At 49.6% G+C, this 21527-nt stretch overlaps 7 protein-coding genes across 7 annotated transcripts; 5 read left to right on the plus strand and 2 right to left on the minus strand.

Moving 5' to 3' along the window:
* Nucleotides 1-134: 134 nt before the first annotated feature.
* Nucleotides 135-3145, plus strand: ACHE_80748S (uncharacterized protein; the record flags this gene model as incomplete). Its single annotated transcript, XM_043284153.1, has 2 exons — nt 135-399; nt 495-3145. The coding sequence occupies 2 exons, from the start codon at nt 135-137 to the stop codon at nt 3143-3145; spliced, it is 2916 nt and encodes a 971-aa protein (XP_043141361.1).
* Nucleotides 3146-7048: 3903 nt separating this feature from the next.
* Nucleotides 7049-7681, plus strand: ACHE_80749S (uncharacterized protein; the record flags this gene model as incomplete). The annotated part of the gene is made up of 2 exons (XM_043284154.1): nt 7049-7117; nt 7169-7681. The coding sequence occupies 2 exons, from the start codon at nt 7049-7051 to the stop codon at nt 7679-7681; spliced, it is 582 nt and encodes a 193-aa protein (XP_043141362.1).
* A 508-nt stretch (nt 7682-8189) lies between these two features.
* ACHE_80750S (uncharacterized protein) lies at nt 8190-10100 on the plus strand (the record flags this gene model as incomplete). The annotated part of the gene is made up of 1 exon (XM_043284155.1): nt 8190-10100. One exon carries the CDS (start codon nt 8190-8192, stop codon nt 10098-10100), a length of 1911 nt encoding a protein of 636 aa, XP_043141363.1.
* Nucleotides 10101-10322: 222 nt separating this feature from the next.
* Nucleotides 10323-11533, minus strand: ACHE_80751A (Mrp/NBP35 family ATP-binding protein; the record flags this gene model as incomplete). Its single annotated transcript, XM_043284156.1, has 4 exons — nt 10323-10993; nt 11065-11184; nt 11285-11420; nt 11477-11533. The coding sequence occupies 4 exons, from the start codon at nt 11531-11533 to the stop codon at nt 10323-10325; spliced, it is 984 nt and encodes a 327-aa protein (XP_043141364.1).
* Nucleotides 11534-11774: 241 nt separating this feature from the next.
* On the plus strand, nt 11775-13584 carry BFR2 (AATF family protein; the record flags this gene model as incomplete). Its single annotated transcript, XM_043284157.1, has 3 exons — nt 11775-11838; nt 11912-12020; nt 12099-13584. 3 exons carry the CDS (start codon nt 11775-11777, stop codon nt 13582-13584), a joined length of 1659 nt encoding a protein of 552 aa, XP_043141365.1.
* A 940-nt stretch (nt 13585-14524) lies between these two features.
* On the plus strand, nt 14525-15809 carry ACHE_80753S (uncharacterized protein; the record flags this gene model as incomplete). The annotated part of the gene is made up of 4 exons (XM_043284158.1): nt 14525-14950; nt 15003-15038; nt 15090-15158; nt 15213-15809. The coding sequence occupies 4 exons, from the start codon at nt 14525-14527 to the stop codon at nt 15807-15809; spliced, it is 1128 nt and encodes a 375-aa protein (XP_043141366.1).
* A 2937-nt stretch (nt 15810-18746) lies between these two features.
* On the minus strand, nt 18747-21171 carry ACHE_80754A (uncharacterized protein; the record flags this gene model as incomplete). The annotated part of the gene is made up of 4 exons (XM_043284159.1): nt 18747-20559; nt 20629-20740; nt 20874-21036; nt 21163-21171. The coding sequence occupies 4 exons, from the start codon at nt 21169-21171 to the stop codon at nt 18747-18749; spliced, it is 2097 nt and encodes a 698-aa protein (XP_043141367.1).
* Between the last annotated feature and the right edge of the window lie 356 nt (nt 21172-21527).

A 21527-nucleotide genomic window follows, 5' to 3' on the forward strand; every position in this document is an offset into this window, starting at 1 on the left:
AGCTGCCATTCACCTGCCACTCAGCCGCAGATGGGAAATCCAGGCTTTTATTAATTAAGAAATGACGGGGTCTCCCTCCTGCCTCCCCGGAAAATCAATCTGTCAACAACCATTATTGCACTTGCACTTGCAAGATGGGCTGTATTGGGCTGAGGAAACTACTGTTCGGAAAGAAGCCACCACCCGAAAATAATAATCAGCCAGCAAACACTGTCGTTGCCAATGGCGCAGCTGCTAATCAGCCAGCTCAAGAAGACACTGTGAATGTGGTCGATGATTCACCGGGCAAGGAGAAATTGACTCGTGGTGAATCTCTCTGGGACCAGGCATATAAGCAACTCGATCAGGGCTTGGTGAATGAATATGAGAAATTATTGGCAGAACAAAGAGAACGGATCGGTGAGTAGTTTCGGTCTTTTGAGTCTCTTGAATCTTTTTGACCTTCCTGGATCTTTGAAATATTTCCACGGCGTTCAGATACTAACAAGTAGAAGATGATTCTAGCAAGAATGCGACCAATGAGAAGAATGAGACAAATCGCCAACAAAACCTGGATATTATCATCGAACACGGCCTGGAGCGTGCACAAAGCCAAAAGACAGATATTCAGGAGGGCTTGGCCCAGGCTGCAGGCTGGGTTCTGTCCGTCAAAGACTTCATTGGTGAAGCTGTCAAGGCATCGCCAGAAGCGTCGATGGCATGGGCTGGTGTCTGCATTGTCCTGCCCTTGCTGACGAATCCTCATAGTGCCACAGAGGCTAATAAGAGTGGATTTACTTATGTGACTGGTCGCATTCGCTATTACGTCGAATTGGAGCGGATATTGTGGTCTACTTCCAGCCAGAACTCCGATCATGCTGGGTTGAAAGAACAACTCAATGCCAACATAGTCACGTTGTATCAACACATCTTGCAGTTCCAGGTGAAGAGTGTTCTGCGTTTCCATAGCAGCTGGAAGCGAACCTTTGTTGGTGATATCTTCCAACCGGAAAATTGGAGCGGAATGGTGTCGTCGATCAAAGACCTCGAAAAGATTGTTCAGCAAGATGCCGCAACGATTAGCAACGAGGTATCCCGACAGCATATAAACCAGGTTGAGGAAAATACTCGCCACAATTTTGAGTCGATGCAAAAGCTTCTTCCACTGGCTCAGCGGCATCTCGAAGTTGATATCGAGAAACTCGATATCCAGCGCCAGATCTATGAGAAATCATTGTCGGATGATCAACGCAAATGCAGGCAGCTATTCCGTCTGGCCAGAAACGACAAGGACTCGTCATATGAATCGTACAAGAGCAGAGTCGCGGATCGACTCGAGGGCACCTGCGAATGGTTTTTGGAACAGCCTCATCTTGGGCAGTGGCTGGAGGATGATAAAGGCCTGTTGATTGTTTCAGCAGATCCTGGATGTGGCAAGTCTGTTCTGGCAAAGCATCTCATCGACAATGTGTTGCCCCAGTCCAATCCATCGGCCACGATATGCTACTTCTTCTTCAAGGATGGAGAACAGAATACGCAGAAGCAAGCCATCTGCGCATTACTACACCAGATTTTTACCAGCAAGCCTCATTTGATCGAACTTGCAATGAAAAATTTCAGAGACAACGGAGAAAAACTGGTCAACGTGTCCTCTGCGCTCTGGGATATCTTTTCCCAGGTAATCAATGACCCTGCTATGGGGCAGACCATCTTCGTTTTGGATGCTCTAGATGAATGCAAGGAATCCGAATTAATCGACTTGACAGACAAGATCAAGTCCATTCAAAACGATGGTGAAGCTAGGGCTAGATTTTTCCTTACCAGCCGGCCGTACGAAAACATTATATCGCAATTCCGTGAGCTCATTAAGAATTCCCCCCACATTCACATACCGGGAGAGAATGAATCCGACAAGATTACCCAAGAAGTGAACATCGTCATCAAACATCGTGTTGGGCTACTGGCTCAAAAGAAGGATCTCTCTGCCGACATCCAAAGCTACTTGGAAGAGCGACTGCTTCAAATGAACCACCGCACATACCTCTGGGTCCATCTTGTTTTCGATTATTTGGAGAAACAACACTTCAAAAAAGCCAAAACAGGCATTGACGAAGTTTTCATCGATAAGCTCCCCAAGAACGTCAACGATTCATATGCCAAAATCCTCAGTAGGTCAGGGGACATAGGCATGGCGCGAAAGGCCTTTTGCATTATGCTGGCTGCATCCCGCCCCTTAACCTTGACAGAGATGAACATTGCTGTCAATCTAGACCGCGAATCGGATGAGCTGGATCTTGAATCAGATGAAGACTTTCAAGTCTCATTGCAAAGCTGGTGCGGTTTGCTTCTTTCTGTGAACGACAAAAAAGTGTTCTTTCTGCACCAAACAGCACGAGAGTTCCTGGTGCAGGATAATGGCTTTGGTCTCAGCAGCGAACATGGACCAATCAATACAAAGGAGGCGCAGGGAGTCCTTGCAGTCAGCTGCATCACATATATCGACAAATTCATGCCCCAGGTTGATCAGACCCAGTCAGCAGATCCAACTTCAATCGATCTCAATAGAGCCTTCTCAAAATATTCTGCTGAAAACTGGCATCCTCATATCCAGGCTGCAAGACTGGAAGATGACGAGAGGCTGGAACCATGCCTTAGCAGAATATGTGATCCGAAATCCGATGTCTATGCTTCTTGGTCCGAGCTGACCTATTTGGTTGCCAATCCGCCCGCCGATGAACGTGACCTGCGCAATACATTGTGGATGGCCGCCAACCTTGGCATAACCTCAGTTGTGAAGAGGATCCTTCAACATGAGAAGGAGATCGAAGACGCCGAGGATTATTGGATTGGCCGTAAGATTGCCAACGCAGCTGCATCCTCTGGCAATGTCGAGGTTGTAAAGCTCCTGTTTGAATGTGGGAAAATACGGTGGGATGTGAAGGACAACAACGATGAGTCTCCGTTTTTCTCGGCCATCATGTCAGAAGATGCAGCAAGCGTGCGATACTTGCTTGACAATGGCAAATTCGACATCAACCATACCTGCTATGACGATACACCCTTGATCTTCGCAGTGAGCTACTCAAGTGACGAAATTGTCAAAATGCTTTCCATACAGAGGGCATCGATGTCAATAGACGCGACGACGAAGGGCATACAGCGCTAGCGGTTGCGGTGAACAAGGGAAGATATTCTATAGTGAAGGCGCTGCTTGAGGTGGAGGTTATAGAGACGAACACATTAAATGACGAAGGTGCATCACCACTGCTTCTCGCGATGGCCGAAAATGACGAGAGCATGGTGAAGCTGTTATTGGATTCAGGAAAGATCGACCTTACACAGCAGTACGAGGAGAAAGGCATCACATACACAGCTTTAGCGGGGGCCAAAATGACGGAGAGACATGGAATTGTGGACTTGCTCGTTAAGGCTGGCGCAGTTGAATAGATGGGATGTAATATATGGCGTTGAGATACACTTCCCCGTCTGGAGCTAGATGTATAGTCTAGGTAAAAATACCTTCTCAGTTCACTGAAATCAGTCAATTGTGTGGCGATATAAGCTCAAACCTTGGGACCAAAGTCATAACAAAGATGCTATCAATTTGGTAATACGAATACATCATCAAAGATGAAGAACTCATCTTGAGTATTTATCTAAATCACTATTTGAAAGCCCTCTGAAGCATTGACACAATATTCCAATGGAGACTTCACCACTATATCCAACATGTCAGCCATCGATACATTGCTCCACAATAACAGGTATATCCCATCCTTTTACCAGGTATTATAAATGCCAAATCACAAGTCCCATCCCCTCCAATCGCCGGTCCAGAGGGACAGCGGATGAAAGATCCTGAAATACTCATCAGTATACTTTCTCCCTTGGCTCCTTTAGCGGATGCTAATGTAAACAGTTTCCTGTGCAGATCCGCGTGTCCCGAGAAATTCCTCAAACTCGAACCACCAACTCCAAACACTCCGAACAGGTTGATCAATACTTCAAGCGCATCCAGTTACCGAAACACTATTACCATGATCAGCATCCCGCATTGGACATCGACCTTCTTTCCGCGCTCCAAGCGTGCCATATTACAGCAATCCCATATGAAAACCTGTCACTCCATTACGCGGAAAGCGTCTCCCTGTCGCTAGACGTCTCTGAGATACACGAAAAACTTGTTCAGAGACGTCGTGGCGGTTACTGTATGGAAATAACATATTGTTTTACCATGTCCTCCTCTTTCTCGGTTTCCGAGTCTATGTGACAGGTGCGCGGCTATTTCGAGGTGGGACTGACAAGCTCTCAGGGTGGTCTGGTTGGTGAGTACTGGAATTACTCGCTTTCATGCCGTAGCGGTGCTAACAACTTCCCAGGGAGCATTCTGTAAACATCGTCACCTTCTCTGACCAAAGTCGCTACCTTGTCGATGTTGGATATGGAGGAAACGGTCCCAAATTACCTCTGCCTTTTGTTGAATGCCTTGAGCATCATAATATTGGAATGCAAACCGTACAGCTAGTGTACGAAACTCTTCCCGGTGCGAATCAACGCCAGTGGATATACCAGTTCCGCAACACAGAAAATCAATCATGGACACCAGGATACGCATTCACTGAGATCGAGTTTTTTCTTCGTGACTTTGAAGTAATGAACTTCTTTACAAGCCGAAGCTCGGATTGTTTCCTCACATCCCATTTGCTTGTGGTCAAATTCCTTCGTGAAGGAGATAATAATGTGTATGGCAAGATTATCTTGGATGATGACAAGATGAAGGAGAACTTGGGTAGGAAATCCAATGTTGTTCAAACATTTACAAGAGAGAGAGAAAGGATAGAAGCTCTAGAGAAACATTTTGGAATTGAGCTGACAAAGGAGGAAAAGAATGCGATACGAGGCAGAATTTCATCACTTTCAATGGACCTTGGTTGTTAAAGGAGTCCGGTACTAATATTGGGCGGAACTATGACCAAGGAATAAAAGCATCATCCATCTTATTCTGCTTCGCAATCTCATAGCGGATGGGCCAACTCCATTGGGATTTGCGTCACCCGCTCTTTCGCAAATTCTTCCTATTACAAGCTGTGGTTACTACGGATTGTGAGGATAATAGCATATTGTAAGAATGCCTAGTCTTTAAGGATCTGTTTGATCAGACTACTCTAGAGAAGAATAACCACTATCGCAATGGCCGGTTACGTAACCTTTGAGATTTCTTATCCTTAGAATAGATTCGGCTCGTGAAAGTGTAGGATATGTTAGGGAATTTTCTGATAGCTGTAGCAGAAGTCTCATAATAGTTAATCCTCACTAGCAGGTTTTAAGAGTAAATATCAAATTCTCATGAACTGTCACTCTATATGCTGAGTCTACTCGTAGAAAACCAGACACCTCACTTCGATGCTCTGTCTCGCCAACAACAAAGGCCGTATGAGGCGCCAATCCCGCGACACCATCAGTGCCCCCGGGCTGGCCCTGGCTTCTCAAATCGAAGCATTTAATAAAGAGAACCTCGTCTGGTGTCATATCCTTGACGTAAAAAAATTTGTGCGTGTGATTCGGAGCAAGCACATATTGCTCGCCACGCGGTTCATAGTCCTCAGTCGAATCAATCGAGCTGGGATCAGCCAGGACATCTTTTCCACAATCATTCCCATCATTTCTTTCTTTACGTTTTGGATACATCAGGTCGACTTTGACCAGATCCTCTGGATGAAGTGACCGCCAATCGATCACAGCAAGAGAAAAATCAATCGCAGGACGTTTAATCGGTCTCCAGACATTAATGATCTGATATCGACTCTTCAATAACTCCTCTGCTTCAGCAGCATTCAGGATATGGCGTCGCACCCGAGCCACTGCAGCGGCAGGAAGTTGTTGCTTAAGTACGGACGAGTCAGAAACTAGAAACTAGAAAGTAACCAATGCTTGATTGACTGGATTGATCGCGAAGAATTGAGTGAAGTACATAAATGAGTGTCCTTATATATCTTCCCTGATGCCAGTATGATGTCCCAAAGGATACTGGTATACCTATACCGGTCTGATGGTATAACGTCCGAGTTGTGTATGTGTTGCTCGACCGCCAGACCCATTTACTAAGCTATTCTGTGGTTCAAGTTGAGCCTTGTGGTTTCTGCAAAGCCTCTTTCTATTTTCTTAGGGGGTCCTCGAACAAGCTGATTCCAGAATTCAGGCGACCTATTGATCCGATGCTTGGACTTGATATTGCATTTGGTACAGTTTCTAGGTTTCGTGATAGTCATTTTGATTGAGCCAAAGAAAGAGAAGAAAAAGAACTTTAGAAACTGCACTTGAAAGGAAGAGATCAGTGTTTTGAGAGTTTGAATAGCTTTCAAAGCCATGGTAGAAGCGCTTTCCAATATGAAACTATAGATAAATTAGGTGTAACTAAATGTTGCTGGTGAAATGTATTTGCACTTTACCTGTTTAGGAAATTTCACAGTAGCGGCGACGCCAGGGCGGAAATGCCACGAAAATGTACCTTAAAGGCCACGACGTTTTGTGGCCTTTCCGGCGTCACCCTGAATTACTCCGTACTCAGTAAAAAGATTGGCATGATACGCAAAATTAAACGTCAGTCACAATGTCCACAGTGGATCTCAGTCGATCTTGACGTACTACTACTACTCTACAGATACAATAGCACTTACTCTCTGCTGCCACGTACTACTACGTACAGATGAGTTGTCTTGTAGATATTCAGCTCTCGATCTAATCTCAACTTACTCCGTAGGCTGTCTTATTCTATTCGGAACTCTGCCAATTGAGCATTCTCCTGTGCATTCCCAATCAGGCATAGTGCGCCCCCTGCGTGGATGACATCATTGCCTCGGTCTCCTGTATTTCTTTTTTCTCCTGCCGACTCTTATAAACACTTCTCTCTTTGCTGAAACGTGTCGATTGTTATTTATTGTCTGTCGCTCTTTTGGATATACATATACGTCTGTATACTTATCACTGTCGCTCCTTGGTTGTCTGCACCACAGCTTCGCAGAGTCTAACCCTGGTACCTTTGTATATACCCGGTACCGACGAGTACATAATGCCATTCAAGACCGTCGCATTGAGTGCGGCCTTGACTCCTACCGTTATTTCGACTTGGTTTTCCCACGTGAGCTCCTCCTCATTCTAGCTGTCCATATCAATGGCATTGACCAAACAGTACCTAAACCGAAAATCCCTCCACAACACCCCCTCCGTCCACATCTCCTATGATGAAGGCATCCACATCATGCGCGAATTTCTCGTCTTCGCGTCGAAACAGCCCGTTGAAGACCTCCAAGAATTCTCCCGCCAATGGGTCCCCAGTCCGCACTGGGTGAGGACTGAGCCTGCCAGCATCCCCGACACGTACCTCGAATCCGCCGCGAAAACGTTGATTGCGCAACTCGGGCCGAAGGGGATAAAGGCTGTTGGTGGGCAGGAGTGGTGGCAGTGGCGCGGGCCCGCTGAGGATTTGAGAGGAGAGTGGATTGAGATGCGGAATGATTACAACGAGAGAAAGAAAGTTGGGGAAGAGAAGTACAAGGGAAGGAACCGGATTATTCTGTATGTGCACGGCGGTGCATACTTTTTCGGGAGTGTGGATACGCATCGGTATCAGATGCAGAGACATGCGAGAAAGTTGAAGGGGAGAGTTTTTGCACGGTATGCTTCACCCGGTGGTTTGGTTTGAGTTTTGCTAACAATGGTTAGTGAGTGACCGTCCATGGTTGTACCGTTGTCGAGCATCATGCTAAGTTTACAGCGCAATATCGTCTTGCTCCACAATATCCATTTCCCTGCAGTTTGCAGGACTGTTTGGCGTCGTATCTTTGGCTTTTGAGCATGCACGAGCCAAAGGAAATCATCTTTGCCGGTGATTCTGCGGGCGGAGGAATGGCGCTCTCGTAAGTTGACGGCTACGAGATACCAGCACAGTATGCTAACAGTTTAGGCTGCTTGTCACTATTCGCGACCAGGGCTTACCTCTCCCAGCTGGTGGAATTCTGATTTCCCCCTGGGTCGACCTTACGCACTCGTTTCCTAGTATCATTGCGAATAACCCGTTCGACTATATCCCTCCATACGGTTTCAGACACAAACCGTCTCAAGCATGGCCTCCGCCTAACTCTGACGAAATTCTCACTATGAAGAAGGAAGTCCGCAAAGATGCCGATGCGAAAACCGGAGCAGAAGAAGCAATGCCCAAACAGGATAGCCAGGCACAAGACACCGCAAAGAAAGGCTACACGTCGCGGGACAGCACTGATGGTCATGAACATGCGTACCCGGGCCAGCAGAAAGATGAAGAAGGCGCCGAGAAGGCAGAAGCCGGCAGTGTCTCCATCAACGTGGATGGGAAAACCATCGAAATCAAAGATCAGATCCACATGTACACGACGAACCGGCTTCTGTCTCATCCTCTCGTTTCTCCAGCTCTCCAGCCGTCTCTTGGTGGTCTGCCACCACTGCTGGTTCTTACTGGCGGAGGCGAGATGCTGCGCGATGAGCAGATCTATCTTGCTCACAAAGCCGCGCATCCCACCGCATATCCACCTGGCGATGTTTACCTTGACGAGTACGATCCGAACGGAGAGACCTTGAGCAAGTATCCGCCTACATGTGTCCAGCTCCAAGTCTGGGACAATCTTTGCCATGTCGCACCGACTCTCAGTTTCTCTCGCCCAGCAAAATACATGTTCCGTTCCATTTCACAATTTGGTGCGTGGGCATTTGCTCATGCGCAGAATACGGAGATTGAAATCCTCGTCGATAATGACCCTGCTATTTCCTCCCCCGAAGACCACACTTCGTCCTCATCCGCGTCCTCCATCTCCGGAGATACAGAGAAAAACGCACCGCGACACGCCGTAGGCTCCATCGGCAAAGCCGGCGACCCCCTACCCGACTTCGAGAACCACATGATCCGCCAACGAGTCGACAAACGCGGTCACGTCTACCCCCTCGATCCGCCATCCTCATTCGAAGCTCTGCAGATACCAGCCTCGCAAGTCGGTGCATTCAACCCTGTACTCGTGAAGCGCTGGCTAGCCGCAAAACAGGAATGGGATGATAAGTTTGCCAAAGAGAAGCTGCGTGTGCAGAAACAGCGAATGGCGGAATTGTATTATCAATTCCAGAATTTCAAGGACGAAACACCGCCGCCCAGCTCGCTGGCTGCAAGACGAGAAGCACCTGGTGTTCTGCCACCCAGACGCGAGAGGAAGAGTTATCTGATGATGTTGTGGAGTCATTGGGCTAGTAAGCATGACAAGCGACTTGTCGGGAGGGTTGGGAAGGAAGGTGGTGAAACAAAGAGTGTTGTCGATACCGGGCAAATTGGTGCTTCTAGAGCTAGTTCATCTTCAGATGAGGGTGCAAAGCCTGCTCTGCCAGAAAAGTCCGCCGAACCTGTCTCTGGTGGTGCCCAGCCTACGGCCATTACCGGCCCCAAGGGTATAACAATCGACGCCGATGCGGCGAACGAAACTCTCGCCGAGCAGCGAAAGACACGCCCAACAAGCGAGCTTAACAGATCCGATTCCACTTCCAACCAACCGGGATCACCGATGACCTACAAATCCTCCCTTGACAGATCACTAGGCAGCCCAATGTTAGTCCTCCCAGACTACGACGGCAAGAGGAACACACCGACCGAAGAAAATGCAAGCACGCGCGCTCTCTTCCACGCAAAGGGAGCTCTCCCGGCCTCTGCCTCTGATACCTCGCTATCGAAGATATCTAAGTCCCACCGTCCTACTTCCTCGTACACCGGCTCACTCGCACCAACCGAAGACGCGAACAGTACCATCGCAGACGAAAAGTCCCTCGCTGTCACCAACACGACCGGCGGAGGAGGCGCAGCTTACGATAACGCGAGTACGCGGGCACTGCGGAATTCCACCGGCGTGGTTGGCGCTATTCCTCTTGCTTCTGGAAGTGGTCCGAATTCTGCGCGTCAGTCCATCGATGCGCTTTCTCGTACTGCGAGTGATATTGATGTTGTGTCGTCTGTGGGTGGTGCGGACGAAGAGCGGAATTCGATGGCCGGTGCTAATGGGCGGCCGAAGATGCCGGAGAGAGATGTTTTTAGGACTGCGGATGAGTTCTGATTTGGTTTGTGGATTTTTTGTGTTGTATATTTCAGGCTGGCCCTGACAGCTCATTTCATTTTGTTTGGTTTTATTTGTTACACTTGGGATACCATTTGTTTTCTTGGAATATCCTGCACTTGCATATTGCATTGTTTAAATCTGCACCAGTCTAGGACACGAGAAATCATCTTGGGTATATACACAGTACAAATACAATCTAACATTATTTCAATCCCACATCTACCAACTCAACCCAACCTTCCCCGCAATCTTCTCCGCAACATCCAAAAACGCCTGCCTCCTAACACTCCTCTCCTCACCCTCCTCGCTCACCATCGTCGGAACACCCTTATCCGCATCCTCGCACACCTTCGCGTCAAGCGGGATGTCACCGAGGAACTGCACACCGAGCCGCTTGCACTGCGCCACGACACCGGAGTCATCGGGGTCGTCGCCGTGATGGTGATGTTCACCATGCGAGAAGATACGCGTTTGATGGCCGCAGTTCGGGCACGCAAAGAAAGCCATATTGCGCACCATTCCTAGCACGGGGACGTCCATTTTACTAAACAGCCCGAAACCGCGGACGGCATCTCGCAGAGCGATGTCCTGCGGTGTCGTCACGATAACAGCGCCGTCGAGTATGATCTCTTGGTTAATTGTGAGCTGTACGTCTCCCGTTCCCGGCGGAAGATCCAGAAATAGAACATCGAGCGGGCCCCATGACACTGAGTGCAGGAGTTGGTGCATCGCCTTCGTGACCATTAGCCCGCGCCAGGAAATCGGTGTCGTGTCCATTGGCGTTTGGCTGGTGTTAATGTCAGCGGCGGGATCCTGTTCCGGGGATGGGAGGAGGTAGCCCATGGACATGGACTTTAGGCCGTAGTTTGTGAGTGGGAGGAGGCGGTCACCTGACCTTGTTAGTATATGTAGATGTAGGGTTGAGTTTGGAATGCAGAGGACGGGGGATCGGGAGGCGCACTTTCGTCGAGCCGCGGCTGGCCGGAGAGATTGAGGAGTGTTGGGATTGAGGGACCGAAGATATCTGTATCTAGAATGCCGGTGCGAATGCCGCGGCGGGCAAAGGAGAGGGCGAGGTTCGCTGGCGTTGTATTAGCTATTGCACGCCATTGCATTTATTCGTTTATTGGGGTTCACGGATGCGTCTCCGGAACAGAATTCCAAGGGCGCTGGATACGTACTCGCTACCGTCGACTTCCCCACGCCACCCTTAGCAGATGAAACTGCAATCACCTTTTTCACATCTCGAATCTTGCGCTTCTCCGGTAATCCACGACGGCTCCGGAGCGACGGCGGGGTGCCGGAGCGAGGAAGGCCCTATATTGCATTAGCATGTCAATCAGTATCAGCCGGCTTAACATGAGAGCACTCACTAGTGGATTATCATGCTGAAGCACTCTAAACGTCGAAAAGAGTCTCCGCTGCATCATACCCGTTTCCCTTGCTTAAGTTGAGGGTTGTTTGAACTGACGATGATTGGAGATGATGTTATAAAATACTGCCGTGATAATCTCACCGCCCGGAACAACTGCCCCGTAATGGATATGAAATTACTACATTAAGGTGGTTTATCCGATACCGCATCCCGATTTTTCTGTTCTCCGCCGAGAAAAAAAAAATAATTTCTTCCCCGATTTGCGATTCAGCTACAATACAGCAAGACAAGATAAAATGGCGCCGAGATCGAAATCGCTGGCGGAACAGTTTGCGGATCTTGATGATCCGACTCCCAAGGGTATGCATTTCATTTGGAATCTCTAGAAAAGACTAATTGCATCTGAACGCGGCTAATCAATGCGATGCGACAGATTTCGACCCCGAGGATCTGGACCACGCGAAGGATGGCCAGAGCGATGATGAGGAATCGGGGGCTGAGGAGGATGGTGATGCGGGGAGGGAGCATTATCAGGCTGTAGGGTGAGTTCTCTATCACTATGAAACTGAGATTAAGTTGCGATCGGGATTGAATGTGTCTAACTGATCAATGCGCCACAGAAAATCGAAGCTCCGCAAACCGGAACCGATCAACCTTGGGAAACAATATGCCGGGTCGAAAGTTAGCAGGGAGGCGCTTGAGCAGGATAGCGATGATGATCCGTTTAAGGCGCGGTCGAGCGACGAGGATGACGAGGATGATGATGACGAGAAGGAGGATGTTGATTTAGAAGATGGCGAGGATGGTAGCCAGGAGGAATCGGACGAGGAAGTAGAGAAATTTAAGGCAAAGGCGCCTGCTAAGAAGACGAAGCAAAAACAAGAGCAGAAGTCGGAGTCAGAGGATGAGGATGAAGATGAGGTTGACGGCATGGAAACCGATGGCTCGGAGGACATCGAAGACGAGGATGGCCTCGAGGACGAGGATAGTGAGGATGGGTCCGAAGATGAGGATGACGACGATGACGACGATGACGAAGAGGATGAAAACGAGGACGACCGCAAGCCCAAGGGAGACGACCGAGAAGAGCTGCGCCAGCTGATGGCCACGGACCAAAAGTCGATTGCGGCCAGTATCTCGCAGGCGGCCAAGGCAGACGCAGTCAAAGGAAATGCCGTTAAGCAACAGCGCAAGACCTTCGATGCTCTGCTGAACACTCGGATCAAGCTGCAGAAGGGGCTTACGGCAGTCAACCAGCTCTCCGTTACTGCGAAGGATGCCGACGATGTCGACACCGAAGCTATCAAGTCCGCTGAATCGGCTGCCCTGGCCCTTTGGTCTACGCTCGAAGATCTGCGATATGCACTAGCCGATGCACAATCTGGCGAATCTAAGAAACGCAAGCGACCCTCTCCTGTGTCACCTACGACATCCTCAGCCTCGTTGTGGCAGCGTATGACCGATCTTGAATCCGACGCCGTCGCCCACCGCCGCACTGTTCTCGATAAATGGTCTTTGAAGGTCCGCGGGTCGAGCACCTCTCTCCCTAATGCCCGTGGAAAGCTGCTTGGCTCTGGCGCTGCTGGTCAGCAGACCATCACCGCGGTCCTTGATGCGCAACTTGCTTCCGAAGCCGGAGAGCGATCGGCGAAGCGTGCAAGAAACGCCAACGGTACTGCTACGGAAGGCGAGCCAATCTATGACGATAGCATTTTCTACCAGACGTTGCTCCGCGAGCTAGTCGAACAGCGCATTTCATCCGATTCCATCACCAACGGTCTCGACACCCTCCACATCCAACTCCCCTCGAAGCTCTCCCTCCATCCCGTAACGGGAATGCGCAACGACAAGAACCGCCGAGCAAATGTCGACACCCGCGCCTCTAAGGGCCGGAAGATGCGTTTCGACGTGCATGAGAAGCTCCAGAACTTCATGGCGCCGGAAGATCGGGGTACTTGGACTACCCGCGCACGGGATGAGTTCTTTGCCTCGCTGCTTGGTCGGACGGCTAGTGGTATGCTTGGTGAAGGGGATGAGGATGATGTCAGTGCTGAGGAGAGCGATGAGGATCGTGAGGAGGGTGGATTGAGATTATTCCGAAATTAGGCTTAATTGGGATCAGCATAGCATATTGTATTATTGTATAGCATTCAAAATATGAGGGATTTGAACTGTATACTCATTTAGGGCATTCGGCGTGAAATTATCCGAAGTCATTGTTGTCCAACTTCTCTTTCAGTGGCTGAAACCAGATTCCATCAACGTCCTGACAAAGAAGTTGGATGTAACGTCTGAATCATGCAGTAACACAGGAGAAGCAATTATCCTTTGAGTCTCGTTTAGGTATTTTGAAGTATTTGTTGATTGCCCCTCATTCCCATCAGGCTAACGGTGTTTTCGCCGAGGCCGACATGAATCATGCGACTTGTCCTAAGAATATGCCAGGGACTGTCATACAAAGCACAAGGTTTGACACGTGGTATCCCTGAGCCTTAAGGTCTTACAATGCCCGATTGGGGGGCCATTTTCCATGGTAACCGATGCGGACAAAGACAAATCTCTCTCCAGCTTTGTTTTGGCAGTACACAAAACAACACCGACGACACCGGACAAGCAGTGAACAAAAATCGAAGAGGGGAAGATCTAATGCAAGGCTGTCGCGATCTTTGGCCCCAACAGAGAAAGCAGTATTCGAAGTATTTCCGCTGCACGGTTCGGGCAGACCTGCCTTCATTTACTGCCCGATATGCAGGGCTTGCGGCGTGTTGCATGAGAGAAAAAAAAAAAAAAACGCATCTCGAGGTGCACAAGGACTGCGTGGGCCAAAACTTGTCTGTTTCTTGCTGTTTCTGGTATGGCACTAAAGAATGACTTTCCGTATCTCTGGTGCGCCTCAGACAAAGAAAGTCCGGAAGAGGCTGGTGGTGGGTTTTCTTTAACCTCGTGGTCGTGTCGCTCGCCCGGTGTGCTTTTTCTCTTCGCAAATTTTCTGCGCTGGTAGTGACAGCGTTCAGAGGGTATTTATGATTTCTTTTTTCTTTTTATTATGGCCAGGTTACTGTTGTTATTGCTGGCGATGGTGGCTCTCATCGTGGCCCAGGACAGACCGTCTGGGGTTGGGCCAGCTGTGATGGGGACGCCGTCGACAGCGCTCACAACAGCAGTGCCGACGACGAGTTCAACAAGGACAACGTTATCAACTGAGATTTCAACGAGTGCAACAGAAACATCATCATCAACCGGGGGTGCAACGCATACGATCAAAGTCGGTCCCAGAGGAAACCCGCATCAATATGTTCCCCACAGTGTCAACGCTACTGTCGGGGATTACATCGTCTTCGAGTTCTATCCGAGAAACCATTCGGTTGTGCAGGCAAAGTACCTGGAGCCGTGTGTGCCGGCAGCCAAGAATATTTTCTATTCTGGGCCCTTCAATAAGTTTAACGAGGATGACGGCTTTCTGGACGGACCGGTGAGTATCTGTCTGTACTTTGTCCACGCAGTATCTAATGACTGGGATACAGGCACCGACATGGACTTTGAAGGTAAATAATACAGAGGTAAGATGCCCTATCGAGCGGTCCAAGATGCAGTGTTGATAACTCCTATAGCCGACTTTCTTTTACTGTACCGCAATAGACTCGTGCAATGTAAATGGGATGGTGGGAGCCATCAATCCGGTATTACAGCCTTTCCAATAACCACGTTATCTACGGTCTGCTGACAGCAAACAGAACGAAACTATGACCTGGGAAGAACAGAACAAATATGCCTTGGACTCTCCCATTCAGCTCGTTCCTGGCGAACCAGTCCCAGCAGAAGGTAACGACAACACGTCATCCGACTCTTCCAGCTCCTTATCATCAAAACTCAGTGGTGGCGCCATCGCTGGCATCGTAGTCGGAGCAGTCGCTTTTGTCGCAATCCTCATGGCCCTCTTCTTTGTCCTCGGCCGCAACCGCGTCTACAAACAATGGATGTCCTCACAAGACGGCCGCGCCGAACGCACCGCTCGCTGGGCCTTCTTCAACAACAGTACGTCAGCACCCGCTACGGCATCCTCGGAGGTCCGCAAGAGCGAATACGATCTCGCGTTTCAGCCAACGACGGCTGATCATCAGTCTGGGATGTTTGCCGCAAGTCCGGAGATGATACATGCTGTTGCTGCGGCGCCAAGGTATCCGTGTGCAAGACATGGGTCGCCTCCGCAGCAGAGTATGCCTGTTGCTGGGCATTGGAGTTGGGATTTGACAGCGCATCAGCAGCAGCAGCAGTATCCGCCGCCTCCGCCTCCACCGCCGGTTGAGTTGGATTCTGAGAGTCGGAAGTGAGTTTGGTATGAGTTATGATGGTGTTTTGCTGATTTTCTTGGGACATTGAAAACTGTATTTCTTTTGACTGGGTGTTTGTGTCTGCCATTAGAAGAGTTAGGGCAGGGAGGAGAGGAGCACCATCTTCAACTAATAATCTTTGTCACATTGGTCTGTGCCAAGTACATATTAATTTTTGTCAATAGCATAACGTATAGATATCACTCTTCGAAGAGAATCCAAGGAATACAACCAGAGCTAGCGGGGAACTTATCTATGAATTATCTAAAGCTGCGGACAACATATCGCATCCAAGTTGAGCACATATAGAATGTTGACTAAAACGAGACTGGTTGCCTCCGGTATTCCCGTTTAAAGAGGCACTCGGTGTTCTCACTTCTCGGTATGGGCGAATCCTTTCCACTGTCGATTTGATCCGTGACGACTTCAAGGTCAAAAATTGACTCGAATATTGGGGCAATGGATATCTAACACGGAGCAGGGCCTCGGATATAGCAGAATGTCGACCAAAGCTCGGACAAAAACAGGGTCGCCATAGGGCTCTCGGTGGGGATTTCTGGCGTTCCAAGATTCCGTGAATAGTATTAAGTATCTCTGGGAAATGCAAAATTGGACAAAGTAACATAAATACATATTTATAAAATGAGCAACTGCGGCTATCACTACGTAGGATTTTATTATGATATCCACCGAAGAAAACCTTACGAAAACCACTCAGTGGAGTTCAGGAACTATTTCCCGTTATCTATGGATGGACCAACCACATACCGAGTCACAACAACAGATTTGGGGCAACCGGCAGCATAGCGCAGCCAAGGTTACACGCTTGCAGAAGTAGGGAAGGAAACGAGACAGTATCCAACAAGCCCATGGATCTTCATGGCCATGGGAACAGCGGCACGAAAGCCAGCAGCACGGGATATGCAACAAGCGGAATGAGATATCAGGATATGTGTATAAAGGCGACGATGTACATAGCGACTACCATTACGGCGGCTTACCCGGCTGCCCTGCAGGACCTGCCGCCACTCGGCCTATAGGGCTGACAGATGCGTGTATGAATAATAATAATAATAATAATAATAATAATAATCTATGGATGGATCTAAACGTCTCCATTTCATTTCCAACCACCCATTTAGTTCGATACCTGACCTCTTTACACGAATCCTGAACTCCAGGTTCCCATTCCGAGGCTCTATCCTCGGGGATCAGACATGGATTCAAACTCCGATTCCGAGACCGCAACTCTCCTCCCGGGAAGGATGCGACTTTTGAAGACGACACACCGAAAGTCCCCTCAGAAGAGTCATCGGGTGTTCTGGTTTTGGATTGCTTAAAGGCAGTCCTGAACGTTCTAGTCTCTCTCCGGTCTGCTTCATATTTTGAGGATGTAGATGAAATAATGAAATATAAAATCAATCCTAGATTGACCAAAGGCTGACCTCAGTGCTAGACCATCGTTGGATTCCCAAGTCGCTATGAGGCTCATTAGCCCTATTCTCCTCCTTCTAGCAGCCTTCCATGCTACTCAGGTCGATTCGGCGGGACAGGATAGCCCTTTGACCGGAGAGATTGTTGTCACCGATTAAAACTGAGCCTGGCTGTGGGGGGAATCGAACCACTGGATGCCAGCTTTATAACACGACCAGTCTAAAGTTGAGAAATAACCAGAACCAGCTATTTAACTTTATTTTATATTTCTGGGGCTAAGCTATCACTCAGAATCATATACATCACAGTACTGGGAGTAGATACCGTGTGGGGTATTGTTGGCAGGTCTCACCAAGCCCCTGATGAGACTGCTCCAGGAGATCAGGTTCGTGTCTATTTCGCTTCTGGATCTGTTCTGAGACCATGGCGGGCTGGACCTCGGTGAATTAGATTCCGTGGTAGGATATGACCTTGATGAGCACATCCTGATATTTGGCGGTGCTGGGGTTCGGATTATCAGGAGCGCCCACGGTGACTGCTGTGAAGATCATTGTCATGGCTGCGGCGACGGCTATGGCGACTTCATTGCAGGCATCGTAAAGGGCAATCTTGCAGATGCTTCTTGCGAGTACACTTGACGCTATAGCAATGGCGTTGCGGTGCTTCATCTTCCTTTGCAGGGGACCGGAGCGGATAATACTTTGATAACCGACTTAGACACCACCATAGTTTCAGGGTATCGTTCACTACCCGCGGCATATCAGCACTAGGTAAGGAAGAGCGAGAGTTGATGACCATTGCCATTGGTGACTATTGGGCTGGATTGGCTTGCACCACTAGCATGGTGGACGATATTGACCTAGAGGAACTGGAACGCATGGCTGATTCCTACTTCCGTATCGTTCTTGATCCCGGGATGGAAACTAGGATGCATGTGCATAACAAGTGATACTTAGCATAGACTAGTTGCAAAAGCTACGAGAAACAAATTGAAACTACAGGGTATCGATATTGACGCCTCCTCCCAGTCAAGCGAAGTCTTAAAAGTACAAAAAGAAAAGGCAGGTTGCTTCGGGGTTGAGTAGCATAGCGCTTGTCTATCATCCCAATCAAACCAACGCAACCCTCCCAATTCTTCATCATCTTCATCTCCAGCATGTTTCTCCGTCGAGCCTGTACCAGTACAACGACTCGCTAGAGACCCATATCCTAAAAACCGACGCACAAGCATACACAGAGAAAGGGAAGAAAAAAGTCTTAAGACAACGGAATTCCACGGACATCTCGCTCAACATAACAACATTGGTTTTTGAAAACATATCACAAGAATATTAGAATATCGATCGTCGGAAAGATTCATGTGTCAATGACATTAATAGGAAACGGGAAATAAAGCACAAGAGATGGCCGAGTGGAATCTCGATGCATGTAAGAGGAAAAACGAAAAAGGAGAAAGGGGTAAAAATGACACAAGACAAAGGAAATTCATCAGAAATTGCACCTTCACGCGTCGCCTTTGTCGCCGGATGGCGTCGATGTCGGTGCAGGGGACTCTGACGATGGGGCACCTCCCTTGTTGAAGCCGCCACGTCCACGTCCACTCCGTCCACCGCGGTCTCCTCCACGGCCACGACCACGTCCGAATCCTCCACGGCCTCTTCCTCCTTCACTGTCACTGGCACCTCCACTCTGGTATCCCCGCTGGGAGTTCGTACCTCTGTTGCTTCCTTGCCATTGACCGGCACCACCGCGGTGGCTGCGGTCCTCGAAGAACTTGACGTTGGGCTTGCGGGGCTGGCCGGCCGGGGTAGGTTTCCTGTGCTCCGTGGGTTGGCGATCCAGCGCAGCTCTAGCCTCTTCGATAGTCGTGAATGTCACAACGTGGTTGTTGTACTTTCCCCATTTCTCGATCTTCAATATCTTCGCCTTGTCCTCCTCGGTGAAGAGATCACGGACCGCTTGCTCATTTTCCACGTTCGACACGAAAAGACCGTTGCTCTGCTTCTTGTCGCCCTTGGAAATCGGCGATTCGGATGGTTTCTCTGGCTGCGCAGTACCGTTAGCTTCGCCAGTGGCAGGCTTCTCTGATGGTGCAGCGGCAGGTTGAGTCGCAGCAGGGGGCTGAGGAGTCGCCGGCTTCGGGATAACAGGGACCGGTTGACCCTTGGTTGGGCCCTGCTGCTGGGGCTGTTGCGGCGGTTGCTGGGGCTGGGGCTGCGCCGCAGGTGGTTGTGGTTGGGCAGGTCCACCAGGACGAGGGACTTGTCCAAACTGGGGAGGACCGCCAGGCCCACGAGCAACGTTGGCGGGAGCTGCACCGGCGGGAAGCTGGGCAGCAGGAACAGGCTTGCCGGTACGGTGTGCAAAGTTGAATCCTTGAGCACGCATCTCCGTAGCAATACGTCCACCTTCGATCTCAAGAACCAGGAAACCAAAGGCTGCGTCAGCAAGGTTGAAGTTCCACATGTTCTTAAAAGCGCTCTCGTCGACCTGACCAGCCGCGGCTCCGGCAGCGCTAGGACCACCGAATGGGTTGCCACCGTTGGCGATCGTAGGCATTCTCTGCACCACGTCGAGGGCGTTATCGAGGAGGGTCTTCTGGGCTTCGTTGGAGGAAATGGCGGCCTCAACCTCGTTGCGAACAGTCTCCCACACGTCGTTGAAGGAAGCCTTCGAAGCGGCCAGCTTCCCACGGTAGTGGTCGAGGGAGGGGTTGACGGAGAACTCGTTGTAAGACGAACCGTAACGGAAGTGAAGACCGGCGGAGACCGAAAAGTCAGCTTTGAGGGTGACGGAAAGCTGGTTCAACATTCCTTCACGAGCCGGCGACGCATGTGTAACGAAGATTCGAGTCTCTGACGGGTCATATACACGATTGGCCGTATCTATCAGTTCGCCCATCTGGAGCAAAGTTGTCCACATGGTACCTTGACCACCAGCAATCGTAGTCTTCCCCTCGCCATTATCGAACAGCTTGTGCATAACCACGGCACCACCCAGACCCAGCAACCGCAGCTTCACACCGCCAATATCCAACAATCTCGAGTTGGCCTCATCGATAATGTGCAGCTTGTCCACCTTGTACTCCCCCGAGCGGAACTTTTCCAGCACGCGCACATCCTCACACGCACCCCACACAGTGTAAACAGGAACATCGAGCGTGAGCCGCTTGTCGAGCAGCATCGAAAGCTCGGAGAGCGGGAGCTGTTCTTGCGAAAACCGTTGCTTAATAGACTGCTGGTGCGGAGCTTGGGCGATCGACCGCTTAACATTCTCTGGCAACAGAGGCGAGTATTGCGCCACGTGTTTCAAGGTCCTGTGGTTGAGCCGCGATGTTAGACAACCCTCTGATGGAGCCTGAAGATCGATCGATCGATCCACTTACTTGTCCGCAATCCGATCCAGCGAAGTGTCATCGTAGAAACCAAAGTCACCAGTATGAATGATGTGATCCGCGCGGGCCTGCTTGGCCAGTTCATTCAGAGACCTCAAATTTCCTGATCGAAAGAAGAAAAAAAAAAAAAACCAAATCAGCAACAGCCCGATTGTGTCATACTACCCCCCCCCCCAACGCAAAACAGACAATAAAAAAAACGAGAAAAAGACCATCAACTGCCAGCTGTCACCTACCTCTGACATCCGCAATACACAGTATCCTCACGGGACCATTCTGGATAATCCTGCCGTTGTTCGGAAGAAGAGGGGCGGCCCCGGGGGCAGGATTAGGAGTAGGCACGGCGGCACCGTTAGGAAGAGGATAGCCTTGAGGACCGAAAGCGTGCGGAGGACGGGGCTAGAGCAGGCAAATCCCCCGAAAAATGACGGGGGAACAGATGGTCAGCTTATAATCTTTCTCATTTTCTCAGGTGCGCGTAGGCGCGTGCCTCCAGGGGACAGAGTGACGGTGGTGACAACATACAGAAGCCATGGGTAGGAAGTAATTAAGCGGTTCGAGAAAAAGGTCTAGTCGGAGATGAGGATGAAGAAGAGGAAAAGAAAAGAAAAGAGAGAAGAAAGAAGGAAAGAGAGATGGACAGCAAAAGCAGCAACAGGCGGTTTGGTTGATGAGATCTGAAGAGTCTCGCCGGCGACGTCGACGTTGCTGTCACGGCTTAGTCAGCAGCACAGGGGCAGAAACGCTGCCCACCGCCGGTTTTTCTATAGAGAATACATAAATGGAGGTAGACAGCAGTAATAAAGAGACAGTCTCTCTCAGTTGATTTATTTGTCATTCAATAGCAGTGGTATGGATATTCACTGGCCCCAAGCATGGGTACAAAAATG

The sequence above is a fragment of the Aspergillus chevalieri genome, chromosome 8 (assembly GCF_016861735.1).
Source record: "Aspergillus chevalieri M1 DNA, chromosome 8, nearly complete sequence".
Taxonomy (NCBI): domain Eukaryota; kingdom Fungi; phylum Ascomycota; class Eurotiomycetes; order Eurotiales; family Aspergillaceae; genus Aspergillus; species Aspergillus chevalieri.